General features: G+C 40.5%; 1 protein-coding gene across 1 annotated transcript; it reads right to left on the bottom strand.

Moving 5' to 3' along the window:
* Positions 1-7,629: 7,629 nt before the first annotated feature.
* On the bottom strand, positions 7,630-16,185 carry LOC121389615 (mucin-12-like). Its single transcript, XM_041521254.1, has 7 exons — positions 15,627-16,185; positions 14,354-14,446; positions 13,177-13,405; positions 12,292-12,668; positions 10,443-10,535; positions 9,065-9,293; positions 7,630-8,187 (listed from the first exon to the last, which is right to left on the bottom strand). The coding sequence occupies exons 1-7, from the start codon at positions 16,069-16,071 to the stop codon at positions 7,914-7,916; spliced, it is 1,740 nt and encodes a 579-aa protein (XP_041377188.1). The 5' UTR covers positions 16,072-16,185; the 3' UTR covers positions 7,630-7,913.
* Between the last annotated feature and the right edge of the window lie 8,769 nt (positions 16,186-24,954).

The following is a 24,954-nucleotide window of genomic DNA, read 5'->3' as shown; positions in this document are numbered from 1 at the left end:
TCAAAATTTTATGTCGAAATTACTTCTTTTTTTAATATTATTAAATAGTCCGATCCTCTCTTCTTTCTCTTATTTATTTTTGGACTGTCTTTTTAAAATACTCCAAATTATATAAATATTCGGCCGAGCAGTCAATTCTTTTTATTTTTGGCTTGTAATTTTTTTCTTCTTTTTAAAAATTATTCTATTCTTTTACTAATTGCTATTTTCAAAATTCTGCCCATTTTCAACACATGCATATAAAAGATCCCTTGCTGCTAATCGAAAAAGAGTAGCCCATGAAGTGGCGACAACGGGTTTCCTCCCACTATATCTGTGTGGTCCTTAACTATATGTCCGTCGCCGTATTACCGTAAATAAAATGTGTTGAGTGCGTCGTTAGATAAACCATTTCCTTTCATTTAACAATGTAATGAAAACACGTAGACGAGAACATTCAAAATGTACCAAAGTCCCAACATTTTGCTTTTCGTTTCTGTGTGTTGTGTGTGTGTGTGTGTGTGTGTGTGTGTGTGTGTGTGTGTGTGTGTGTGTGTCTGTTATGTGTGTGTGTTGTGTGTGTTGTGTTGTGTGTGTATGTTCTGTATATGTGTATGCGTGTGTTATGTGTGTAGTGTGTGTGTTGTGTGTGTGTGTCTGTCTGTACATGCGTGTGTTGTGTTTCTGTGTGTGTGTGGAGTGTTGTGTGTGTGTTTGTGTTTGCTGTGTTGTGTGAGGTGTGTGCATGTTGTGTGTGTGTATGTGTAGTGTGTGTGATGTGTGTGCGTGTACATGTGTGTGTGGGGAGTGTTGTGTGTGTATGTGTATGTGTTTGTGTGGTGTGTTTGTGTGCGCGTACGTGTACGTGTCCGTGTCCGTGTGTGTCCGTGTGTGTGTGTGTGTGTGGACTGTTTTATGGATTGTGTGATTTTTTATTAGGTGATTCATAAAAAAGAGTCCCACTTTTTAAAGATCAATATGGGAAAAGATATGCATAATACCAGTTCATTATGTTTACTTTGATACATAGCTCACTTCTAAATTAGTGCATGATACAAACTAATTATAATCTAAATAAAATTATACCATTTTATTATTATTATTATTATTATTATTATTATTTTTTTTTTATCGCACGATCGCTGTCGACATATTGGAGAGTTTGTTTATTTTGTTTAACGACACTACTAGAACACATTGATTTATTAATCATCGGCTATTGAATGTCAAACATTTGGTAATTTTGACACAGTCGTAGACAGAAAGAAGAAAGGAAATGTTTTATTTAACAACGCACTCAACACATTTTATTTACGGTTATATGGTGTCGGACATATGGGTAAAGAGAGAGGAAACCCGCTGTCGACACTTCATTGGCTATTGTTTTCGATTAACAGCAAGGGATCTTTTATATGCACCATCCCACAGACAGGATAACACATACCACGGCCTTTGGTATACCAGTCGTGGTGCACTGACTGGAGCGAGAAATAGCCCAATGGGTCCAACGACGGGAATCAATCCTAGATTGACCGCGCATCAGACGTGCGCTTTACCACTGGGATACGTCCCACACCTACTGGAGAGAGTCCCATATTAATCAGTCCATAGGTCTGAAGTTGCTGCATTTAAAACAGAAATCTCAAAATGTTGGGGAAAAGATTTATACCCTCGAAGATGAAAACAAGTGCATTTTATCATAGAAAAAAAGAACAAAAACAAACAAAACAAACCATAAACCCACCCCAACCCCATGCACACACTGTGGGCTATGTTGAACCCCACCCCCTCTCCTAATTATTGTTGGTGTTTATAGAATGAAAAATATGAATTTAACGCATTTAATAGAATTATTTATTATATGCATAACAATGCAATATATAGATCTACAGAAACCATAAAAGTGATATCCGGAGAAAAGTCATATTTTCACTGTATTTTAAATGACATAAAAATCGTATTCGACAACCCCCATGAAATAGCCTCGATATAATTCATAACACAAGACTTTAAAAATCCAGTCATTAATATACTCCAGATATATATTGCCACACTTGCCAGACCCAGATCCAGATCCAGATCCAGACCCAGATCCAGATCCAGTTTCAGTTTAACGTCTACGTTACACTGCATTAATTAATTGCATTCGTGTTTATTTTATTAGATGATATGGCTGTGGCGGACGGGTCATCACCTAGAAGCAGCCAATTTTATGTCTTTAAATCGTTAACACACGTGTGTTATTGCTGACGATTTGCTATTATGGTATCACAAATAACGCATGATGTTATTACTAACGGGAAAAAATAGTATATTGTATATTGATCCCAGTTATTAATCAGGGTAACTATTGTCAACAAGCCTGATGAGCAATCGGTCTAGGATTGATCCCCGTCGGTGGGCCCATTGGACTATTTCTGGTTCCAGCCAGTGCTCCACAACTGGTGTAACAAAGGCCGTGGTATTTACTATATTGTCTGTGGGATGATGCATATAAAATATCCCTTGCTGCTAATCGAAAAGAGTAGCCCATGAAGTGGCGACAGCGGGTTTCCTCTCTCAATATATGTGTTGTTCTTAATCATATGTCCGACGCCATATAGGGTAACCGTAAATAAAATGTGTTTGGTACGTGTGGCCATAGGTGTTCGAGCCAGGAGGCAGGCAACTAGTGCTGGAGCAAAACCTCAAATTCGGGCAAAAATTATACAAATATTTGGGGAAAATCTGCTAACCTGAGACCTTTTTACCATGTATATCATTCTACCATCAAAATTAGTTGTAATCCATATAAGAATCCGTATTGATTCGTTTGCAAGCCTATATAGCTGTTTGGTAGTGATGATATTATGAATAAATGTTTTTTCCAGATTCAGGTATTTTCGTTTAATTCGGGCAAAAGCTAGCCTTACCCCCTTACAAAAATGGGAGCCCGTACGCCTATGCATGCATGTAGCTCCAAATACATTATGTGCAGATAAGAACATGTACATACCTCGTAATCTGACCGGCCTCGGTGGCGTCGTGGTTAGGCCATTGGTCTACAGGCTGATAGGTACAGGGTTCGGATCCCAGTCGAGGCATAGGATTTTAAATCCAGATACCGACTCCAAACCCTAATTGAGTGCTCCGCAAGGCTCAATGGGTAGGTGTAAACCACTTGCACCGACCAGTGATCCATAACTGGTTCAAGAAAGGCCATGGTTTGTGCTATCCTGCCTGTGGGAAGCGCAAATAAAAGATCCCTTGCTGCTAATCGGAAAGAATAGCCAATGTAGTGGCGACAGCAGGTTTCCTCTCAAAATCTGTGTGGTCCTTAACCATATGTGTGACGCCATATAACCGTAAATAAAATGTGTTGAGTGCGTCGTTAAATAAAACATTTCTTTCTTCATACCTCGTAATCTAGGGTCAGTGACGTAATTAAAAGAGATAAAACAGAAAACTCATCAAAAGAAATATACATTTTATTTCATAAATTATATGTTGCTCCACATTATATTTGGCTTGTAAAGCTATTCCACATAAAGGTCTGTGACTGTGATCACATTTAAAACAAATAAAACTATTGTCAAGCATTATTCTTCAACAAAACCATTGTTTTTAATGTACGCTTTATGAGCGTGTAGACATTGTTACAGTAACATTTGTTTTAATTGTTTTAATATTAAGGTACACTAATTACAGTATTTATTTAATTATCTAAATCAGATTCATTAGCGTCGCTGGTTCGATGATTACCTGACACCACAAAGAGACAGAATTATTAAGATTGATTCTTAATCTGACGTTGCCACGGTGAGCTAGGCAACCAGTATTGTTTATAATCGTTTTTAGTTCGCAAACGCTATGGACCGAATATATACTCTTAAAAAAAGTAGGGGAATTTAAAATGCAAATGTCATTACCAATGATTGAAACAGATTTCAGCTTTCAAAAATGACTGCCTAGGAAAGAACGTTCATGGCTGCACAACCTAACACCCAAACACAGCCGAAAATGTACACGCGGGTAGGGCGTCATTCGCGATTTTGACACTTCAGAGCGTTCGATAAATCTGATCGAGTGATTATTACTGTTAATTTTGTTGAATGTCATGATCAATTAACCTTTGTTCTTTGAATGTTATGCATAGTTTGTCTTTGGATTAGTGATGCAGTGCCTACAGAACAGAACAGAACAGAACAGAACTTTATTACACCCAGGCCGTTATGCAATGGCATAAGAGGAAGATATATATTCTGATTTTGACAAGATGGTTTACATGAGGATACAAATAATAGGAATTTGACATGAAGAACGTATTAGGGTTATTGACATGCTTTAAACTGATCGAATTCAGCGTGATGTAGCCAATAGATTCAATGTTTTGCCCTCTGTACTGTACTATGAAGTGGCAACTGTTTGACTGAAGTGACAGGGGATAGCATGTAGTTTGTAAACATGTGTAACTTGTTGACATTGAAGACTTGTTTGTGGTAATTCCGGCCCATGCAAAAGTAGTGCTTTTTGTGTAAAATGGGTGTACTCCGGCCTGGTTTAGAGGGTGTGTCTGTTTAAACCAATATGCTGGGAGAAAGAGCTGGACAACAGGGGTTGTCCTTTTCAGGGTATGTGTCCCCCATGCAGGCAAAGGTACATACAAAACTTCACGGGCCTGCTGATATTAATAAAAATGTTATAGCCACCAAGGCTATATAGAAACATATAGTGAAATTAATTGTGGTCTGAGGCCTGATATAGTTCACACATTACACCGGTTAAATGTTTGATTCTGATGAGAGTATTATAACCAGAGAGGTGAAATTACACAGATTGATTCTGAATACCACAAGGAATATGAAAACTCATTTATTTATTTTCTAAATATTTTATTAAATTAAAAAATCTTTTTTCTAAATTTATTAAAAAGTAAAATTAAAATGTTCAACTTTTAAATTTCAATATTCTCCAAAATAGCATAAAATGACCTCTGATGGTACTACATGTTGTTGCAATATTTTTTTGTTGGTCAATATTGAGATTTTGTATTTTTTTACATATTGAATTTTAACGAGTTTCTCAATTATTGCAATTGGACAGAAGATCTAAATACAATGAATATATCACTACTAAATGTAATTAAACACTTTAAATCAATAGTATACAGTTTTTAACAAGATTAAGTACTCTAATAATACATTTCACCTACATTTATGTAAATTACACACTTCAGTCATTTTTCAAAAATGGTCTTTTATCCTTAGAAAATCTAATAGGCTAATATTCTATGCTGTCTGAATGTATTTATCGTGTTCAGTAATCAGATGCTGGTACACTTGTCAAGTTTATTGCAGAAAATGTGCCAAATAGGTTAACATTTGGCTCGTAATACATATGGCAGAATAATCCATTATGCATATTCAGTGGTCATTACTACAAACATCCTTCCAATCAAGAAATACTACACTGAGGTATCCAAGACACTGGCACATGATTACACTTGTTAACAGTTATCACTGGAAACTGAAAAATATGGTGCACGTACCTCTTGGTAGGATTTATATCAGCATTTTGTGACAAAATCTTCATTTTCAAAGTTGTCGTCAACAAAAAACATATTATGGTGTATACCTAAGTAACATCTGTAGGGCATATTCATATTAATATGCATTTATATGGACTGTTTTGCCTTTTACAAAGTGGCTACATGTCTAATACAGTAAATGAAGTAGATTAAGTAAATACAGCAGGTCAAAATTGAATCTGAGGCCGATCATGTCTAATTTCCCCTGAAATTAGTGTGTAAAAATGTGTTGCAAATGGCCCCAATTTTGTGACTTTCACCATTCCTCTGACACATTTCTAATAATGTACCATGAATTCAGTCACCATATCTTTAATAAGCCTCCACTTATCATATCTAAAATGCTAAATTTACAGATTCAGATTTTAATTTTTTTCACAAATTTAAATTTAAGTTTAATATTTTATTAAAAATGAAGTAAAATCTAATGATTGATTTTTCTTCCTTTAAATATTTCAAAATCTTTCCAAGACAACATTGTGCAGATAGAACGTATGTAGAAGAAAAAATAGCTGTTCATTGTATGAAGAAATTCCAACATTTGATAAAGTTATTACATTTTGAAGTTGGTGTCCCTCAAGTTTCCATTGCCAAAATTGGTCATGGCAAGGCACTGTGGTAGGTGTTTTAACACAGCCTGTATATACTCTCAGTTTAAAGGTGACATCCCGATACTTACTGAGCATCGCTTTAATGTGTATATCATTGGAATGCATTTAGTGTGGGCCAGTTTTTAGGGGGGGGGGGGGGGAATGGACTGATAGGCCTCATATTACAGTTATCTTCCCATTTGGTTGTCCGGAAATGTGACCGCGCAATTAGTCTGCTGTTTGACTGTGATTATTTCATGGCAGACAGCTATGAAGTGGCAACTGTTTGACTGAAGTGACAGGGGATAGCATGTAGTTTGTAAACATGTGTAACTTGTTGACATTGAAGACTTGTTTGTGTTAATTCCGGCCCATGCAAAAGTAGTGTTTTTTGTGTAAAATGGGTGTACTCCGGCCTGGTTTAGAGGGTGTGTCTGTTTAAACCAATATGCTGGGAGAAAGAGCTAGACAACAGGGGTTGTCCTTTTCAGGGTATGTGTCCCCCATGCAGGCAAAGGTACATACAAAACTTCACGGGCCTGTTGATATTAATACAAATGTTATAGCCACTAAGGCTATATAGAAACATATAGTGAAATTAATTGTGGTCTGAGGCCAACTGGGGGAATCGTCAACCTCAGACCACACGACAGATTTGGTGGTGGTTCAGTTATGATATGGGTTGGCATCACTATGGCTGACAGAGAACCACTCCATATTGTTAAAGGGAGGGTCACTAATCAGTACTACCGGGATAACACACTGGCACCGATTATTGTCCCGTTTGCTCGCCGTTCTGGTCGACCTTTTGTGTTTCAAGATGACAATGCTCGGGCCCACCGTGCACATATCGTAAATGACTACCTTCAGCAGAAAAAAAACGTTACCAGAATGCAATTGCCAGCAATGAGACCTGACCTTTTCCCCATAGAGCACGTCTGGGACATGATCGGGAGACGTGTACGTCGACGTCAACGGCCGCCGGCTACCTTAGCTGAACTTAGCCAAGCGCTGCAAAATGAGTGGGATAGACTTCCTCAAATTGTCATTGGAAGACTAATACGTAGCATCCCACGCCGAATAAACGAATGTTTGACGAATTGTGATGGTATTACCCATTATTGATGAAAAGACGTGAACATTCACTTTTCACATGTCATCCATATCTTGTTTCAAGGTCGTTGGCAGCCATACAATCTGCTACCAACATGAACTGTTGAATGTCATTTCTTCCCAATTCTTTCATTATTATCATGCATCTAATCCTAGACAGTGATATCTCTTGATACTTCTATAATTGGCTGTTATTTCCTACATTCCCCTAATTTTTTTTTTTCAAGAGTATACAATGCCTTTTTTTTGTCTTCCAGCATGTGTTTACATATATTTACAACGTTTAAACATCTGCGTCTTTGTAAATTCTGACCTTTATGATACTTTTTTTTCACATACTGAACATACTTGTTGCCTGCAATATACCAGTAACTTGGATATAAGGTTTTGTAACAGAAGTTGAAGGTGGGCGTAACCTTAATGGCCGTAACCTTGATAAACAAAGCACCTCACTTTATTGACAAAAAATGGGGACGGGGAGAGGGCCTGAGTCCCCGCCAAAATATAAACCCAGCCCTCTAACGCACCATACAATCAGTTATGAGATTGTATCAAATAAAATCTGTGTAACAAAATACAAAACAAAGATTCCACATACTCTGGATAAATTATGAAGGTGTAGCCTAATTAAAAGTCGTGTTTTCCGGGAAATTCCGTAATGGAGATTAGGTGCCTGCAAAGTCTTCGTATAAATCGTTAATAGTACAAACACCGCTGTCTCTGATAAACACATTCAGTCTGCCACAGTACCCGATGTGATTTCCGGATGTAAACGGCGCTGTCCGTTTTGTTACGTCAGCAGATCCGTTGCACGTGCCAATCTGATTGATGTTACCTTCCCATTGAGATCCAGTGATGACAGATTTGAATTCGAACCACCCAGAAACCGTCTGACTGCAATTCATGCACATATCTGCAAGCCAGTAATTCGCGCCAAATCTGAAATTCAAAGTTTGTTTTGTTTAACGACATCACTAGAACACTTGAATTATTAATTATCGGTTATTGGATGTGAATCATTTGGTCATTTTGACGGAAAGTCTTACAGAGGAAACCCCCTTTATTTTTCCATTAGTTGCAAGGGATCTTTCATATGCACCATCCCAAAGAGAGGATAGAGCATATCACGGCCTTTGATATACCTGGTGCATAGGTTGGAATGAGAAATAGCCCAATGGGGCCATTGGCGGGGATCGATCCTAGACCGACCGAACAGTTTACCACTGGGCTACGTCGCCCCCAAATCTACAATTCACGTATTAAAGAATTTTTTTTTTTTTTCAAAAGAAGAAAAGAAAGGAAAACCAGAACGAAGTAAACCATCCGAATTTTGAGTGAAATGGCACCGATTGACGGAATTATGGATAACCCCACTTCTTGAGCGTTACGTAATTGCTGAATGCATATGGCCGCGAAAACACAACCCAAAACATGGAGAAAAAAAGAAAGAAAGAAAGAAATGTTTTATTTAACGACGCATTTAACACATTTTATTTACGGTTATATGGCGTCAGACATGGGCTACTCTTTTTGATTAGCAGCAAGGGATCTTTTATATGCACCATCCCACAGACAGGGCAGTACATACCACGGTCTTTGGTATACCAGTCGTGGTACACTAGCTGGAGCGAGAAATAGCCCAATAGGCCCACCGACGGGAATCGATCCCAGACCGACCGCGCATCGAGCGAGCGCTTTACGACTGGGCTACTTCCCGCTCCCACCCGAAACATGAGTGACACAATGATGACAGATTTATAACCGATTCCAAACAGTTGTGAAAAGCCCGTAAACCATACGCTGTAACTTAGCCTACGTGTTTAGAGCATTCCACGAAGCACTCCTGTTGTCGTTAGTCGTCCACATCGTGGGACTTCCGTCCGCATTCTTGTCCTGGTACTGCCCTTGCCCACGTTCCGGTCCGTACCAGTCTAGGTAGTTATCGCCCACTGCCCAAGCTGCATACGGAGAATTTGTGGGCGGGTCTCTGTGAGTGATTCGCACACAACACGGATTATTGGCGGAGACCGATGATTGACATCTTCCTATAAAAAAAAAAAAAAAAAAAAAGACTACGACAATCAATCAATCAATCAAACAATCTGCCAATAACTTTATTTGCCACAGCTGTAATCAGCCTTAAATTGAAGCAGAATATATACATTTCGCAAGAAATGGTCACAGTATGAAATAGCATAAACAGTATACAATTTTTCATATGATATGACTATGCACTGTCGTTTTACCCTTGCCACGAGGCCTAGCTTCCATATACGCAAGTACGCAGCTGTGTACCACCTGAGAAAAAAAAAAAAAGAAGAAATGTTTTATTTAACGACGCACTCAACACATTTTATTTACGGATATATTGAGAGAGGAAACCCGCTGTCGCCACTTCATAGGCTACTCTTTTCGATTAGCAGCATGGGATCTTGTATATGCACCATGCCACAGGCAGGGTAGTACATACCACGGCCTTTGATATACCAGTCGTGGTGCACTGGCTGGAACGAGAAATAGCCCAATGGGCCCACCGACGGGGATCGACCCCACACCGACCACCCCCTATCACCTGAGATTACAAAAAAATAAATAATAAAAAAAACATTATATATATATATATATATATATATATATATATATATATATATATATATATATATATATATATATATATATGTTTGTATAATCTGAGATTACAAACATATATTTTTTTAATATGATGTAAATACGTGTATGCTCTATGCTAATAGCGTTTTATTCCATCGCCGAAAAAAATCTGCGTACCACCTGAAAATCCCAAGCTAGACCCCTGCCATCCCCTCCCTATTAGCATCAACGGATCTTTTATAAGTATTTACCCAAGACAGCATATATAATACCACGGTGTCATATTTCGCTACATACTAGCCTAGTTATAGAGCACAGCACGGGGAATCTTCAATGATTCATCGGACTGGTTCAATCCTACGACATATTTTACAAATGTAAGAAAACAAAAAGCTGCCGATAGGGGTTCGTTGACAACGCCGGACAACACCCATCCCACGTCACCTCACCTCACCTCACCTCACCTCACCCACCGCACCCCACCCCATCCCATCCCAGCCCACCGTACCCCAGCCCACCCCACCGTACCCCAGCCCACCCCACCCAGGTATTACGCGTCATATGCATGACTTCCATAATCGTACCTGTGACTCTGGTGTGTTCATTCCCTCCTCTAACAAAGACATTTTGACCGAATGATGTTGACGACTGAATCATAATGACAGTTCTCGTAAGGCCTGTAATAAAGAAAACAAGTTTATATTATCATAAAGATACCCGTACACATTTCTATTACTTAAATAAAACATTTTGGCTTCTTAAAAAAAAACTACGAATATCCTCTTTCCTTTTTTTTCTTCTGATTTCCATATTATGTCTTCCCCATCTGACAGATTCTTCTATCTTTTAACGTCGTTTTGCTGTGAACCTCCACATCCCAGTCCTTGTTCCTCCAAGTGCGATCTTCTGTGTATGGTTACTTTTAATGATCAAATCTTTTAAATGCAACTTTTCTTAGTACATAAAGTGTGTTACAATCCAGTAGAAAGTGCATTTTTGTCTCCATAATATTTGGACAAAAGGGGCAGTATCTTTATTCTGTTGGAATTTTGGGATTTTTACATCTTCCAGTTTTACTGACATAAAGAGGATTGATTTGCCTCAGTCAGTAGAAACCGGCCTCGGTGGCGTCGTGGTTAGGCCATCGGTCTACAGGCTGGTAGGTAATGGGTTCGGATCCCAGTCGAGGCATGGGATTTTTAATCCCGATACCGAATCCAAACCCCGAGTGAGTGCTCCGCAAGGCTCAATGGGTAGGTGTAAACCACTTGCACCGACCAGTGATCCATGACTGGTTCAACAAAGGCCATGGTTTGTGCTATCCTGCCTGTGGGAAGCGCAAATAAAAGATCCCTTGCTGCTAATCGGAAAGAGTAGCCCATTTAGTGGCGACAGCGGGTTTCCTCTCAAAATCTGTGTGGTCCTTAACCATATAACCGTAAATAAAATGTGTTGAGTGCGTTGTTAAATAAAACATTTCTTTCTTTTTTTCTTTCAGTCGGTAGAACGTTCTGGGTTAGGTATTTGCGTCGTATAATCGAATAACCTCAGTGGACCTATTCTCTGATTATCCCCCACCCCTCCACCCCCTGTCTCAACCAGTGCTCCACGACTGGCATACCAGAGGATGTTGTATGTGCTGTCCTCTCTGAGGGAAACTACATGTAAAATATTCCTGGCTGCTAATCGGGGAAATGTAGCGGGTTTTCTCTAAAAGTTAAAAATTAATGCCACCAGTGGGACAGGATATACTCACCTGTTGCGAACACCTGATATCATCACTGTTTATGTGTATATCATCACAGCCTCGGTGGTGCAGTGGTTAAGCCATCGGACTTCACGCTGGTAGGTACAGGGTTCGCAGCCCGGTACCGGCTCCAACCCAGAGCGAGTTCCTGAGGGCTCAGTGGGTAGGTGTAAGACCACTACGCCCTCTTCTCTCTCACTAACCACTAACCAACTAACAACTAACCCACTGTCCTGGACAGACAGCCCAGATAGCTGAGGTGTGTGCCCATGACAGCGTGCTTGAACCTTAATTGGATATAAGCATGAAAATAAGTTCAAATGAAATGAAATGCCCTTATTCCAACAATGAGCGTTGATTTAGTAAACTAGTCTGGGCGTGGCAGTCCTCTTTGTAATGATGCAAGAAGAACTAAATCTCCAGTAAAGGATCACCTCGAGAGTGGCTGTCCTCCTATAGACGAGGCAATGCATGGAGATTCATGGAATCAACCACTATTTTGCCAAATGCGCATATGACTGTATTGTGCAGAGATACGGCGTAATTATGGTTTTGTCGTTCAGATTTGACACTCAGTTATGGATGACTAATAAACCAATGTGCTCTAGTGGTGTCGTTAAACAAAACAAAAAACCTTTAACTTTTAACTTTTGCCGACATATAATTTTAAATCACGCTTTACGAACCTGTCGGACACGACGGTGCGCGAGTAGTAGTCGAGATCTCATTGGTCGTCGAATTTTCTCCAGGACCGACAGTTGTATCGTAGGCTGTGGTTGGCTGCATGGCACTTGGCGTCGGTTGGTTATGGAGGTCGACGTCATTGATGATGCAAGAAGCGTCGTTTCGAATGAAAGCGTTCACTTTGCCACACCTACCGATGTGGTTGGTGCCGGTGAAGACGGGGGAACGTTCAGAAAGCGGCGCTGACCCGCCACACGGGGAGATCTGTGAGATGTCGTTACCCCAGGAACCGTTAATCACCGACTTCACTTCAAACCAGCCAGATACTGTGTCGTTACAATTCATGCATAGATCGGCCATCCAATAGTTTTCACCAAATCTATAAAGCAAATAAAGCAATTAAATAAATACATAAATTAATAAATTAATAAATAAATTAATTAATTAAAATAAAATAAAATAAAATAAATAAAGTGGATCTAAGCAAGCAAGTAAGTAGAGAACCATTTCATTTCAATTTATTTTCGTGCTTATATCGTGGTTAAGTCATCGGACATAAGGCTGGTAGGTACAGGGTTCGCAGCCCGGTACTGGCTCCCACCCAGAGCGAGTTTTAGTGACTCAATGGGTAGGTGAAAGGCCACTCCACCCTATTCTCTCTCACTAACCACTAACAATAATTAACACCTAACCCGCTGTCCTGGACAGACAACCCAGATAGCTGAGGTGTGTGTGCCCAGGACAGCGTGCTTGAAACTTAATTGGATATAAGCACGACAATATGTTGAAATGAAAGGGTGAATTAGGCACAGAGAGGTCTCTATTCAAATACTAGATTGTGAATTGCATCTGGCTTTGGCTAAACCTATACTACTAATGTCACCTACGTGTTTAGAACATGCCAATAAGGCGAGTGGCTCCGGTTGGTGGTAATCACTGAAGGCGTACCACTAGCAGAAATACCAGTGTACCGGCCTTGACTCGATTCAGCGCCATACCAGTCTAAGAAGTTGTCTCCCGTGGACCACTTGACATACGCTGGATCGTTTGACGTTTCCGAATGCTCAATGGCAATAACACATGGATTTCTGGCGTCTGCGTTGGACAGGCACCTTCCTGGAAAATATCAGTCATCACATAAATGATAGAAACGTTTCTTTAATGACACCACAGCACATTTTAAGATATTGGAATTTGCACAGTCTAGTACAACCCTCTATCTTCTAAGGTAGCACATTTAGAAAAATATTGGCTTAATGTGCGCCTTGCACAACTTAACCTCTCCCTAAAATCATACCTCGCCACAGTACAGACCCCACGCCCCCCCCCCCCCCCCCCCCCCCCACCACCACCATCGCACAATTTCCCGCACACGCGCCTGATCGCCATATTGGATGCTCCTAAATAATAGCAAAATAAATTTTGTATACGCATTTTTTTTCATATGCAAGAGAGCACATACCACATCATTTGATGTGTCAGTCGTGGTGCACTTGTTGGAACGGGAAACACCGTGCTTATAAACCTTTTAAGAGTCCAGTCTCAATCTTTAATGACATCACACACAAACAATTTGTATGGCGTTGCCATGACATTACCGTCTCAGATTTGATAAGAGTCTTGAGTCTAGACTCTAAATGTTTTATAAGCATCAGGCCAGGTCTGGTTGGTCATCGAGAAGAATCGACCTTGCCCGGTGGTAAACTACTCGCCTCATGTGGCGTCAGTCTAGGATCGATCCCCGTCGGTGGGCCCATACGGATATTTCCTGTTCTACCCAGTGCACCACGACTGGTATATGAAAGGCCGTGGTAAGTGCTATCCTGTGGGATGGTGCATATAAAATATATCTTGCTACTAATGGAAACATGGAAACATGTAGCGGGTTTCCTCTCTAAGTCTATATGTTGAAATTATCAACTGTTTTACATCCAGTAGCCGATGATTATTAAATCAATGTGCTCTAGTGGTGTCGTTAAACAAAACAAACTTTATAACTTTTTTCTCGTCAAAGAAAACTTGTCACGGAAAACTCGCCCCTACAGCAAAGCAACAATGATTTACCTGTAACATGGTTACCATCTATACCTCCACAAAAGAATACTTTCTGTCCTGGAGTTGTCTCCGCTTTGATGAATATGATTGTTCTATTGTAACCTGAAACAAATAATGTAAGAAATAAAAATAAAAGCTGTTTTATCAACCCTAGTTTCCGGCGTACAAGTTAACCATTTGGATCTGCTACAAACACCAGGGTGACCCGAAACTCGTTGGGTTTAGTAAAATTGATAATTTAAGCAAAACGTTGTCAGTAATATCCCTTTAATATTCACAATTTCACCCAGTCAGCATTTCGTATGCATTGCTATTCCACTACATATACAGACAATTATCGGTATGTAGATGTTGATGTGACAGAACCAAATAATTCGAGATAACGGTAGTTCGAGATTAACACAGTAGTTTTTAATAAGCTGAGCTTAATGATGACAATTTTAGTCAGCATTACGCATGCATTGCTATTTTTCTACATATACAGACACATATAGGTATCTAAATGGCGAAGTGACCGAAATAAATAATTCGAGATAATGGAGGTTCGAAATGAACATAGTTAACATTTCGGATGCATTGCTATTTCACCACATATACAGACAATCGGTATCTAGATGTTGAAGTGACCGAAACAAATAGTATATCTGTGGTTCGAGATGAGCATAGTAGTTTTTGATAAGCTGACGATATCGCGCAGGTCGAAATAAACGACGTTTGACTGTATATTGTTCAATGTGCGTGAAAGACCTATGAACAGTTTGACATTTTTGCATGACTGTTTTCCTTATTTTCTAAACATCCAAAAACCTTTGAAGTGGACTGTATGTTTAGATGATCAAATCATACATATTTCAAAATATTTTATTCAAGATGTTTAATACCTAAAACAATAATAATGACGATGGTTATGATGAGAATATGTTGGTGACGCAGTGGTGTTGGTAAGGACATTACTGATGTTATGAATATGATGGTAATATTGATGATGATGATGGTGTTGGTGACGAAGTGATGATGATAATGATAATGATAATGATGGTGGTAATATTGATTATGTTGATGATGATAATGGTGGTCGTAATATTGATCATGATGCTCATGGTTGTGATAATGAGGATGATGATGATGGTGATGGTAATATTGATGGTCATGGTAATTGTGATAATGTTGATGGTGGTGGTGATGATGATGAAGATGGTGATCATGGTGATTATGTTAATGGTGATGACGATAATGATGATGGTTACTCATCTTATTCAATAAACTAAAACCTATCAGTTACCTTCTCGACAAGGCGATGGGGTAGCTGCCGTCGCTATTGTACCTACAGATGTTGAAGGATGTTCTGTCGCCGTAGATATTGTCGTGTCTCCTGCACTGCCTGTTGTCAAGGTCGTGTTGGAAGGACTACCCACGGTTGACCCTAATGACCCTACAACAGACGTAGTTACCGCCCTTGAACTGGACCCTGAGCTTACAGTTGTTTTGTCCAATGGTGGCGATGAGAAATTACCAGTATTAGGAGTAGTTGAATTGAACCCTGGGTTTACAGACATTACAGTTGCTTTAGACATTGGTGTTGAAGACAAACTACCAGTATTAGAAGAAATGGAACTTAAAGTGTCAGCGGTTACTCCAGTATCAATGCTAGTCGAGTTTGGCCTCGATTTTGGAGTTGTTTTGGAGTTTATGGCATCTGTACTACTTTCTGTGCCAATGGAAGACATATTAAAAAATTGCGTAGTCGTTGTTATTGTTGTTGTTGTTGATGATGATAATGATGATAATGATGATGCTGTTGTTTCTTTTGTTGATGAATCCGTCGTTGTTGAATCTTTTCCTTTTGCCACTGTGCAAAATAGAATGGAATTGTCATAATGGATTAACTTAAAACATTTTGTAACAACACCAGGAATAACAAATATAACGACAACAACAAACAAACAACAATGTATACAACAGAACCACGGAAACAGTAACCCCTCCCAAAAAAACAACAACACCAACAACAAAACAATAACAAAATACCTACAACCCACATGAATGGGTTTACCGGAAACAGTTAATATCCGTAATATACCGTATTAGTCCAGTCAAAATACGAAAAAAAAACCTTTACCCTGAACAAATTCCAAGAAAGCGTTTTATTGTTTTTTTTTGGTAGTATTACATGTAGGGAAAAACATACTAAAAGTTTACCAAAATAGGGTTACCACAAAGGGTCCAAATGTGACGTCAAAGAATATGGCCGCCAAAGCTATAAAATGTTAAAGGCGACTCGCCTTTCAGTGTCTGGCAACACTGCATAGTTTTCTTTGTATGATTTCATTCATGACTGTAATAAATTGATTGCACTAATGTTTTTGTCGGTTCTAACGATTGATTTTTCTTTTTTTACAGAGCTGAGAATGATGGAAAGTCAAGAAACTTGCCCCTTATGCAGCCATGAAGTAGAAGATGACGGAGAAAGAGTGGTGATTGGTGCGAAAGGAGCTGAAGGGATCAATAAAGCCAGTATTGAGAGGGGCGTTAGCACTGTGGTAGCTGCTGGAGCGGTGGTGCACAAGAGATGTCGTTTGAACTACATAAACAAGAAACAAATAGACTTGCATAAGAAAGCTACTTCCGTTCATCGTTCACCTGCCAAGAGAGGTACACGGGTGTCTACTGGATCCTATGATAGCACGACGCAGTGTTTCTTCTGTGGACATGAAGTGGTGAAGACAAGGTCTAGTGCTGATTTCGATGACTATAGCTTTGTTAAAACGGAAGGATTTGTAAGGTCCATCTTGTCACATTGCAAACAGCGTAATGATGACTGGGCAATCACCATTCAAGGGAGAATCGCGTACTTTGGGAAGGACTTACATGCTGCAGACTGTCTGTATCATCGTTCATGTGACATTAACTTTCGGACAAATTACGGAATTCCTATGCGTCATGGTGGTGGATCTACTACAAAGAAACCGCGGAAGGTAGGGAGGCCGATGAACATGGACCAAGAGCAAGCGTTCTTGAGAATGTGTGCCTTTCTCGAGGACAACGATGAAGAGCAACTGACTGTCACAGATCTTGCAAAGAAAATGACGGAGTATCTTGTAGAAGGAGACAGTGCTACCTATAGTAATAAATGGCTGAGGTATAAGCTGGAGGAGAAGTATGGCGATTCGCTATTCATAGCAGAGTGTGAAGGGTTGCCTAACATTGTAACGTTCCGTGAAAAGACAAGAATAATCCTGAGGGACTATTTCAGTATTCAGGAAAAGGATGAAGAAGCCCAGAAGAGAGCCATCATAGAGACTGCGGCCAAACTCATCAAGAGCGATATCAAGTCTAAGATCCCATCTTCAACCGATGAATATCCGAAGACTTCTTCACTTGAATGTCAGTCTGCCTTAGATTATCTCCCCCTGAGTTTGCGTTGCTTGCTTGAAAACCTCTTCGTTGGAAAGGACATTCACAGGAAGGTCGCAAGCATTGGACAATCAGTTGTTCAGGCTGTACGTCCCAGGGCTGTAGTAGCTCCATTGCAGCTTGGGTTAGCAGTCCAGCTCCATCATCATTTCAGGTCTCGATTTTTTGTAGACAGTCTCTCAGCCATGGGATATTGTTCATCATATTCGGAAGTTCAGCGATTCGAGGAAAACGCTGCCGCTTCTGTTGGCCAGGATGTACTCGGTGGTACCATAGACAGACTGGATACGGCACTGCTGTTCGCTGCGGACAACGTCGATCATAATATCATCACGTTAGATGGGAAGGGGACTTTCCACGGCATGGGGATGGTAGCTACTGTGACTCCAGGAAGGAAGGTCAGTCGCACTGTTCTCAGACGGAAGACTGCGGACTTGGAGATAGTTGAACAAAGCAGAGTTGATATAATGGAATACCGTTTCGCAAAACACACTCGCCGAAACATAAAATTCAAGCCCTTGCCATTTCTCGACGCCATTGACCATCGGGTTGATGTATTGTGGGAGATGTCTTTACGCTTCAGACAGCCTGCACCGAGCTGGAATGGAATGATGCACATGCTACATAAAGACTGTGATCATCCGGGGTCGTCTTCGGTAATCTTCCTGCCCATCATTGACATGTATTCCGGAGACAAGTCATGCATCTTCTCCACTCTCGAGTATCTGTGCAACCTTGCTGATAAACACCGATCCGCTGCAGTTGTTACATTCGATCAGCCACTCTACTGGAAAGCGTCAGAAATCAAACACGAGGTGCCTGAAGACAGCCCGGTTCGAGATGTTGTCCTGATGCTCGGCAGCTTCCACACATTGATGAATCTTATGGGTGCCATAGGAACGTTGTTGGATGGGAGTGGAATCAAAGAGATCTTGGGAACAATTTACGGTGACAATGCTGTGCAACACATCATGACTGGAAAGGCAGTTCAGCGTGCAGTTCGTGGCCATCTCCTCCTTGATCAGTGTCTTACACAGCAAGTTGCAGACAAAGTACTTTGCGACCATCCCGGTTTTGCAGACCTGTTGCAAGAACTTGAGCAGTTGTATGCTCAGACACTGACAGGGGACAGTGACTTGAATTCGGTCATCACTTCTACCTGCCTTAGTGAAATTGTCCACCTCTTGTCCACCAAAAGAAATGGATTATCCGCTCACTCTCGCACCAGTAAACTATGGCTGAATTACCAACAGATGGTAGGAATTGCAAGGGAGCTTATCGAGGCTGATCGTACAGGATCTTGGCTGATGCACCTTCATGCTGTAGCCGAATGTTTGCCCATTTTTGCAGCTGCTGGGCATGGGAACTATGTGAAGTCCGCCTACCTTTACCTCCAGTCAATGACCACTCTGGAAGATGATATGCCATCAGTGTTCCATAGATTTATGAATGGCTTGCATGTTGTAAGGCGTACTGATCAGTACTGGGCAGGCCTGGGTTGCGACCTAGTCATCGAGCAAGCTCTGATGCGCTCCCTAAAAACTGCAGGAGGACTCACCAGAGGAAATGGAATGTCCGAACATCAGAGGGCCTTGTGGACTCTGTCTGTGCCAGTGTCCTCTTCCTACAGTGATGCAATGCAGGGTTTCACTCGCCAGAGCTTTGTCACCAGTGAACAACACAAGGAGGCAAGAACGTCAAGGACGAGAAGAGATCGTGAAGACCTGGAGAAAATTGCAGATAAACTCGAGACCTTTTCACCTTTCTCTGATGAAGTGTCTCTTCGCAACATTATCACCGGTGTCAATGCAAATAAGGATGTGAATGTCCATAACCTGTTTACCATTGGCAGAGAAATAGTGGCAACAATGGAGGGTCAATCACTGTTTTCAGTTAAGTACAAGCGGTCAATGAAAGTCAAGACCCTGGCATCTAGTGTGGCAGTTGACGTTGCTAAGGACAAAACAATAGACCCCGCTCTTTTGTTCCAAAGGTTTCTTGTGGTGTCTCAAACTGCTGATCTTTCCCTTGATGAGGTGATGGCCTATGAACTTTCACCATACCCACCATCCCTCTTTGAGGCAAAACATCTCTTACGCAAACCAAACAAAGCACACCTGATGGCTGCTATAAAAGAACAGAGTTCAGATGACGCAGTACTCAAGGATGTACCAGAAGTGGAACATAATGTTCTTGACGGAGGTTCTCTTCTCCATCGACTGAAGTGGTCAGAAGGAAAGACATATTGTTCAATTGCTGACGACTATGCATCTTTCACAGTAAAGCACTATGGTAAGGCTACGATAGTATTTGATGGTTACATTGGAGGACCAAACACTAAGGACATTACCCATCAGAGACGGCGCAAAAATCGAACAAGTAACAAAGTGAACATTGCTGAAGGAACGAAATTTGTCGGGAAAAAGGAGGATTTCCTTTCGAATGTGGAGAACAAACAGTCTCTTATCAATCTCATTTCACAACGCATGAAGGACAGAGGTTGCCACGTAATACAATCAGAGGGGGATGCAGATGTGGAGATTGTTAAGGCAGCAGTGTCAATGTCATCCAACAAAAGTACTAGTCTCATTGGCGAAGATACAGATCTATTGGTGTTGTTACTTCATCACGCGTCAACCAGCGATGGCAACACGCTTTATTTCTACTCGGATAAAGGGAGTCCTGCAACAGTATACGACATTAAGGTTATGAAGAAGTTGCTTGGAAACGATGTCTGCAGTAGTCTTCTGTTCCTGCATGCATTCACGGGATGCGATACCACTTCCGCGGTTTTTGGAATCGGAAAAAAACTCGCTCTACACAAGGTTTTGAAGGGAGACTCTGTCTTAAATAGCTGTGCTAAGATGTTTTCCACACCTAAGAAAAACATAGCTGAGATTGAAGACGCTGGGTGTAAAGCGATGGTGGCATTGTTCGGGGGCAAACCTGGAGACAATCTGTCTGCAATGAGGTATTCTAGTCTCTGCCAAAAAGTTCGTTCAGCCAAAAGCTTTGTTACACCTGAACGACTGCCACCGACCTCCTCTGCAACGAAGTATCATGCCCTTCGGAGTTACCTCCAAGTGATGCTTTGGATGGACAATGGTGAGGCCATGGACACTACTGAATGGGGATGGGAATTGCAGAACAACAGTCTAGTTGCAGTGATGATGGATACTTCACCTGCGCCAGAAACACTTCTGAAAATAATTCACTGCAATTGTTCTCGTGGTTGTAGTACACTTCGGTGCACTTGCAAAAGACACGGACTTATCTGTTCACGGGTATGCGGACCATGTCAAGAAGGGCATTGTGACAATATGAGTGAGGAAGCAGTGTCTGATGATGAAAATAGTGACTATTGAACTGACACGGTTATTCAGTGATGAAGTAGGTCTTAAAATGCACTGTGTATTCTATAATTTTTAGAAATGTACATGTATGTCATGACGTCATTGATGACGTCATGACCTTGCCTGTCCATGTAGTTAGTATAAAACTTTGTATACATTTTTTTATATCAAAATATATAGTATAAAAAATGCAAACTCTTCTGTAACCTACAGCTACAGCTTTGAAATAAGGAAATATTGGTTATTTTTAGTGCGATGGCTGTCATCGTCTTATGACGTCATAGTTAGGACCTTTGTGGTGATCAATTTTTGGTAAACTTTTAGTATGTTGTTCCCCACATATAATAGTAATAAAAAAAATCATAAAACGTTTTCTTGGAATTTGTTCAGGGTCAAACCGTATTTTGACTGGACTATATATACACGAGTGATCTTTATTCAAAAACTATTACTTAATAGATCTGAAAGATACATGCGAGTGATTTTACCGGGTACAGTTAATATCCGTAATATACCGTTTATACACGAGTGATCTTTATTCAAAAACTATTACTTAATAGATCTGAAAGATACATGCGAGTGATTTTACCGGGTACAGTTAATATCCGTAATATACCGTATATACACGAGTGATCTTTATTCTAAAACTATTACTTAATAGATCTGAAAGATACATGCGAGTGATTTTACCGGGTACAGTTAATATCCGTAATATACCGTATATACACGAGTGATCTTTATTCAAAAACTATTACTTAATAGATCTGAAAGATACATGCGAGTGATTTTACCGGGTACAGTTAATATTAATAAAATATACATAAAAGATACACATGGAGGCCGTTCAACAATCACGTAACGCTGTAGGGAGGAGGGGAAGAGGAATATCATGGGATGCGTTACAAAACGTTATAGGGGACGAATAATGTTTTTTCTTATAAGAGTTACGTAACGTATTTAAAAAACAATGTCTCAATTTTGTCCATAGAGTAAACTGCAGCTGGCCATGGCTGCTTTTTTCCATAGCCTCTGTTAGAAATTAGCGAGAAAAATTAGGCAGAGTTACGTCCCCAAACCGCTCTCCAGTTTCGACGTAGTAAGCCTATTTGTTAACAAAGAAACGAAACAAAACTAGAAACAGATTATTCGATAATGATGGACAAATTAAGACACAGCGACTGGGAAATAAAAGCATCGGAAGCACAGCATCTCCTAGCCCGAGTACTCTGACCGTAAAAGAGCAATTATGTTATAACTGTCCAAGTGTCCGTCTTTTTCTCTTACGGTCAGAGTACTCGGGCTAAGCACCTCCCCGCCAACCTGGAAGATTACACACGGACGTGCACGCACACGCACACGGCGACACACAGAAAGACACACAGAAAGACACACACACACAGAGAGAGAGAGAGAGAGAGAGAGAGAGAGAGAGAGAGAGAGAGAGAGAGAGAGAGAGAGAGAGAGAGAGAGAGAGAGAGAGAGAGAGAGAGTTTGTTTCGAAAGGTCAATTAATATATGTAATTGGCCCCTCATGTTACTAACATCTTTTGACGCAGCTGGGAAAGGATGGAGGAAGGAAGGAAATGTTTTAGTTAACGATGCACTGAACACATTTTATTTACGGTTGTATGGCGTCAGACATATGGTTAAGGACCGCACAGATATTGATAGGGGAAACCCGCTGTCGCCACTTCAAGGACTACTCTTTTTCGATTAGCAGCAAGGAATCTTTTATAAGCACCATCCCACAAACTGAGTAGTACACACCACGGCCTTTCATATACCAGTCGTGGTGCACTGGCTGGAACGAGAAATAGCCCAACGGGCCCACCGACGGGAATCGATCTCAGATCGACCGCGCATCAATCGAACGCTTTACCACTGGGCTACGTCCCGCCCCAAGGATAGAGGAGTGCATGTGGACAAACGAGACGTAATTTTATAGCGAGGTACCTTCAGCGTTACAGAACATTACGGGGTAGGGGTGAGGGTGGATGCGGTGTGTGTGTGTGTGTGTGTGTATGTGTGTGTGTGTGTGTGTTTGTCTATGCGTGCGTGTGTGTGTCTGTGTGCGTGCGTGTGTGTGTGTGCGTGCGTGCATGTGTGTTTCTGTGTGTGCGTGTGTGTGTGTGTGTGTGTGTGTGTGTGTGTGATGAACGGCCCCGTGAATGACCTTACCGGAAACTGCTACTCCCGTAATGACGGCAGCGACGACGACAGCCGATGCAACGACGCCAACCAACAGTTTGAATTTAAACGAAAGACACGCGGCCTTGACCGCGATGTGTTGAACCGCAGTACCTGCAACAATGATATAGGAAGAAAAAGTTTGTTTTGTTTAACGACAGTACTAGAGCACATTGATTTATTAATCATCGGCTATTCGATGTCAAACATTTGGTAATTTTGACATATAATGTAAGAGAGGAAACCTGCTACATTTCTCCATTAGTAGCAAAGGATCTTTTATATGCACCATTGATATACCAGTCAAGGTACACTCAAATGGCTCACAGACGGGGGTCGATCCCACACCGACCGCGCATCAAGTGAAGATTTGATAACTGGGCTACGTCCCGCCCCTTAGGACAACCAGAAACATCTTGTATATATACACAATGATATAAAGTATAATTATAATCCGTTCGCGTCAAGCGAAAACCGACGAATTAGTATATATAGAGAATTACATAAGTGGCCGTTAGATACCATTTATCTTAAGAGTTGTTTTAAAATGTATCCAACGAGCGAAAGCGAGTTTGATACGTTTTAAACAACGAGTTGTAATATAAATGGTATCTAACGGACACGGATGTATTATTATATTTCCTACATATCCTCGAAAACTAGGTTTTTAACAAATTAAAAAAAAAAATCGACTAAAAGTTATTTACAGGCCTTGCACTTACGCGTCACAGACAAATGATTGTCAGGTTAACTGTACGTGGCAGTGTAATCGATTTCGATCGTGCTGTGTTTTTATTGGATGTATGGCATTGGTGACCTGGACATCACCTAAGAGCAGCCAGTCGTATGTCTTGAAATTGTTAACACACGTATATGTGAATAGCGAATGATGTTCTCACTAACGGTTGTGTAAGAAATATGAATTGTGTCAAAATATCATAAATAAAATAAAACAAAAGTGTATATATAAAACGTAAATCTTTCTAATTTGTTTTAACGACATAATTATTACGACGAAATTTCCACAACTTACCTGTCGCAGGCATGGTTAAAACTATTAGAATACCTTAAACTTGAGAGACATCACTGCCGTGGTGTTTAATCATTCCACTTGATCATCGGCGTCATGTTTCGGAAGATTATCTTCGAGGATCGAACGCGAATCTATTGTGAAAAATTAAAGGTGCATGTTCTGTTTGAACACTATAGTATACGATATTTCACAGGTAACATCAAAGTTGCCCCATCTAGTCATTCGTAAAATAGTTTCGTTTTGTGTGTGTGTGTGTGTGTGTGTGTGCGCGCGTCTGTGTGTGTATGTATGTGTGTATGTATGTATGTTTTTGTGTGTGTGTGTGTGTGTGTTTTTTGTGTGTGTGTGTTTTGCCTGTGTGTGTGTCTGTGTGTGTGCGTGCGTGCGTGTCTGTGTGTGCGCGTGTCTGTATGTGTGTGTCACGGGGATTCTATAATTCCCGTAACTGAATAAAACACGATTATCCAAATATCTCTCCTAACTATATCTATCAGATCTCTCTGTAACAGGCAGTTCTTTATCGCTTTGGCTCGTCTAGGTATGATCAGAGATACGATCTTATATAAAGTATATATTATTATAGCACGTTTAGTTCACTAGAAAACACAACAAAAACACAATAC

Source organism: Gigantopelta aegis, chromosome 15 (genome assembly GCF_016097555.1).
Source record: "Gigantopelta aegis isolate Gae_Host chromosome 15, Gae_host_genome, whole genome shotgun sequence".
Lineage (NCBI taxonomy): Eukaryota > Metazoa > Mollusca > Gastropoda > Neomphalida > Peltospiridae > Gigantopelta > Gigantopelta aegis.
The sequence above is the reverse complement of the archived record's forward strand: the minus strand, read 5'-3'. Positions and strand labels throughout refer to the sequence as shown.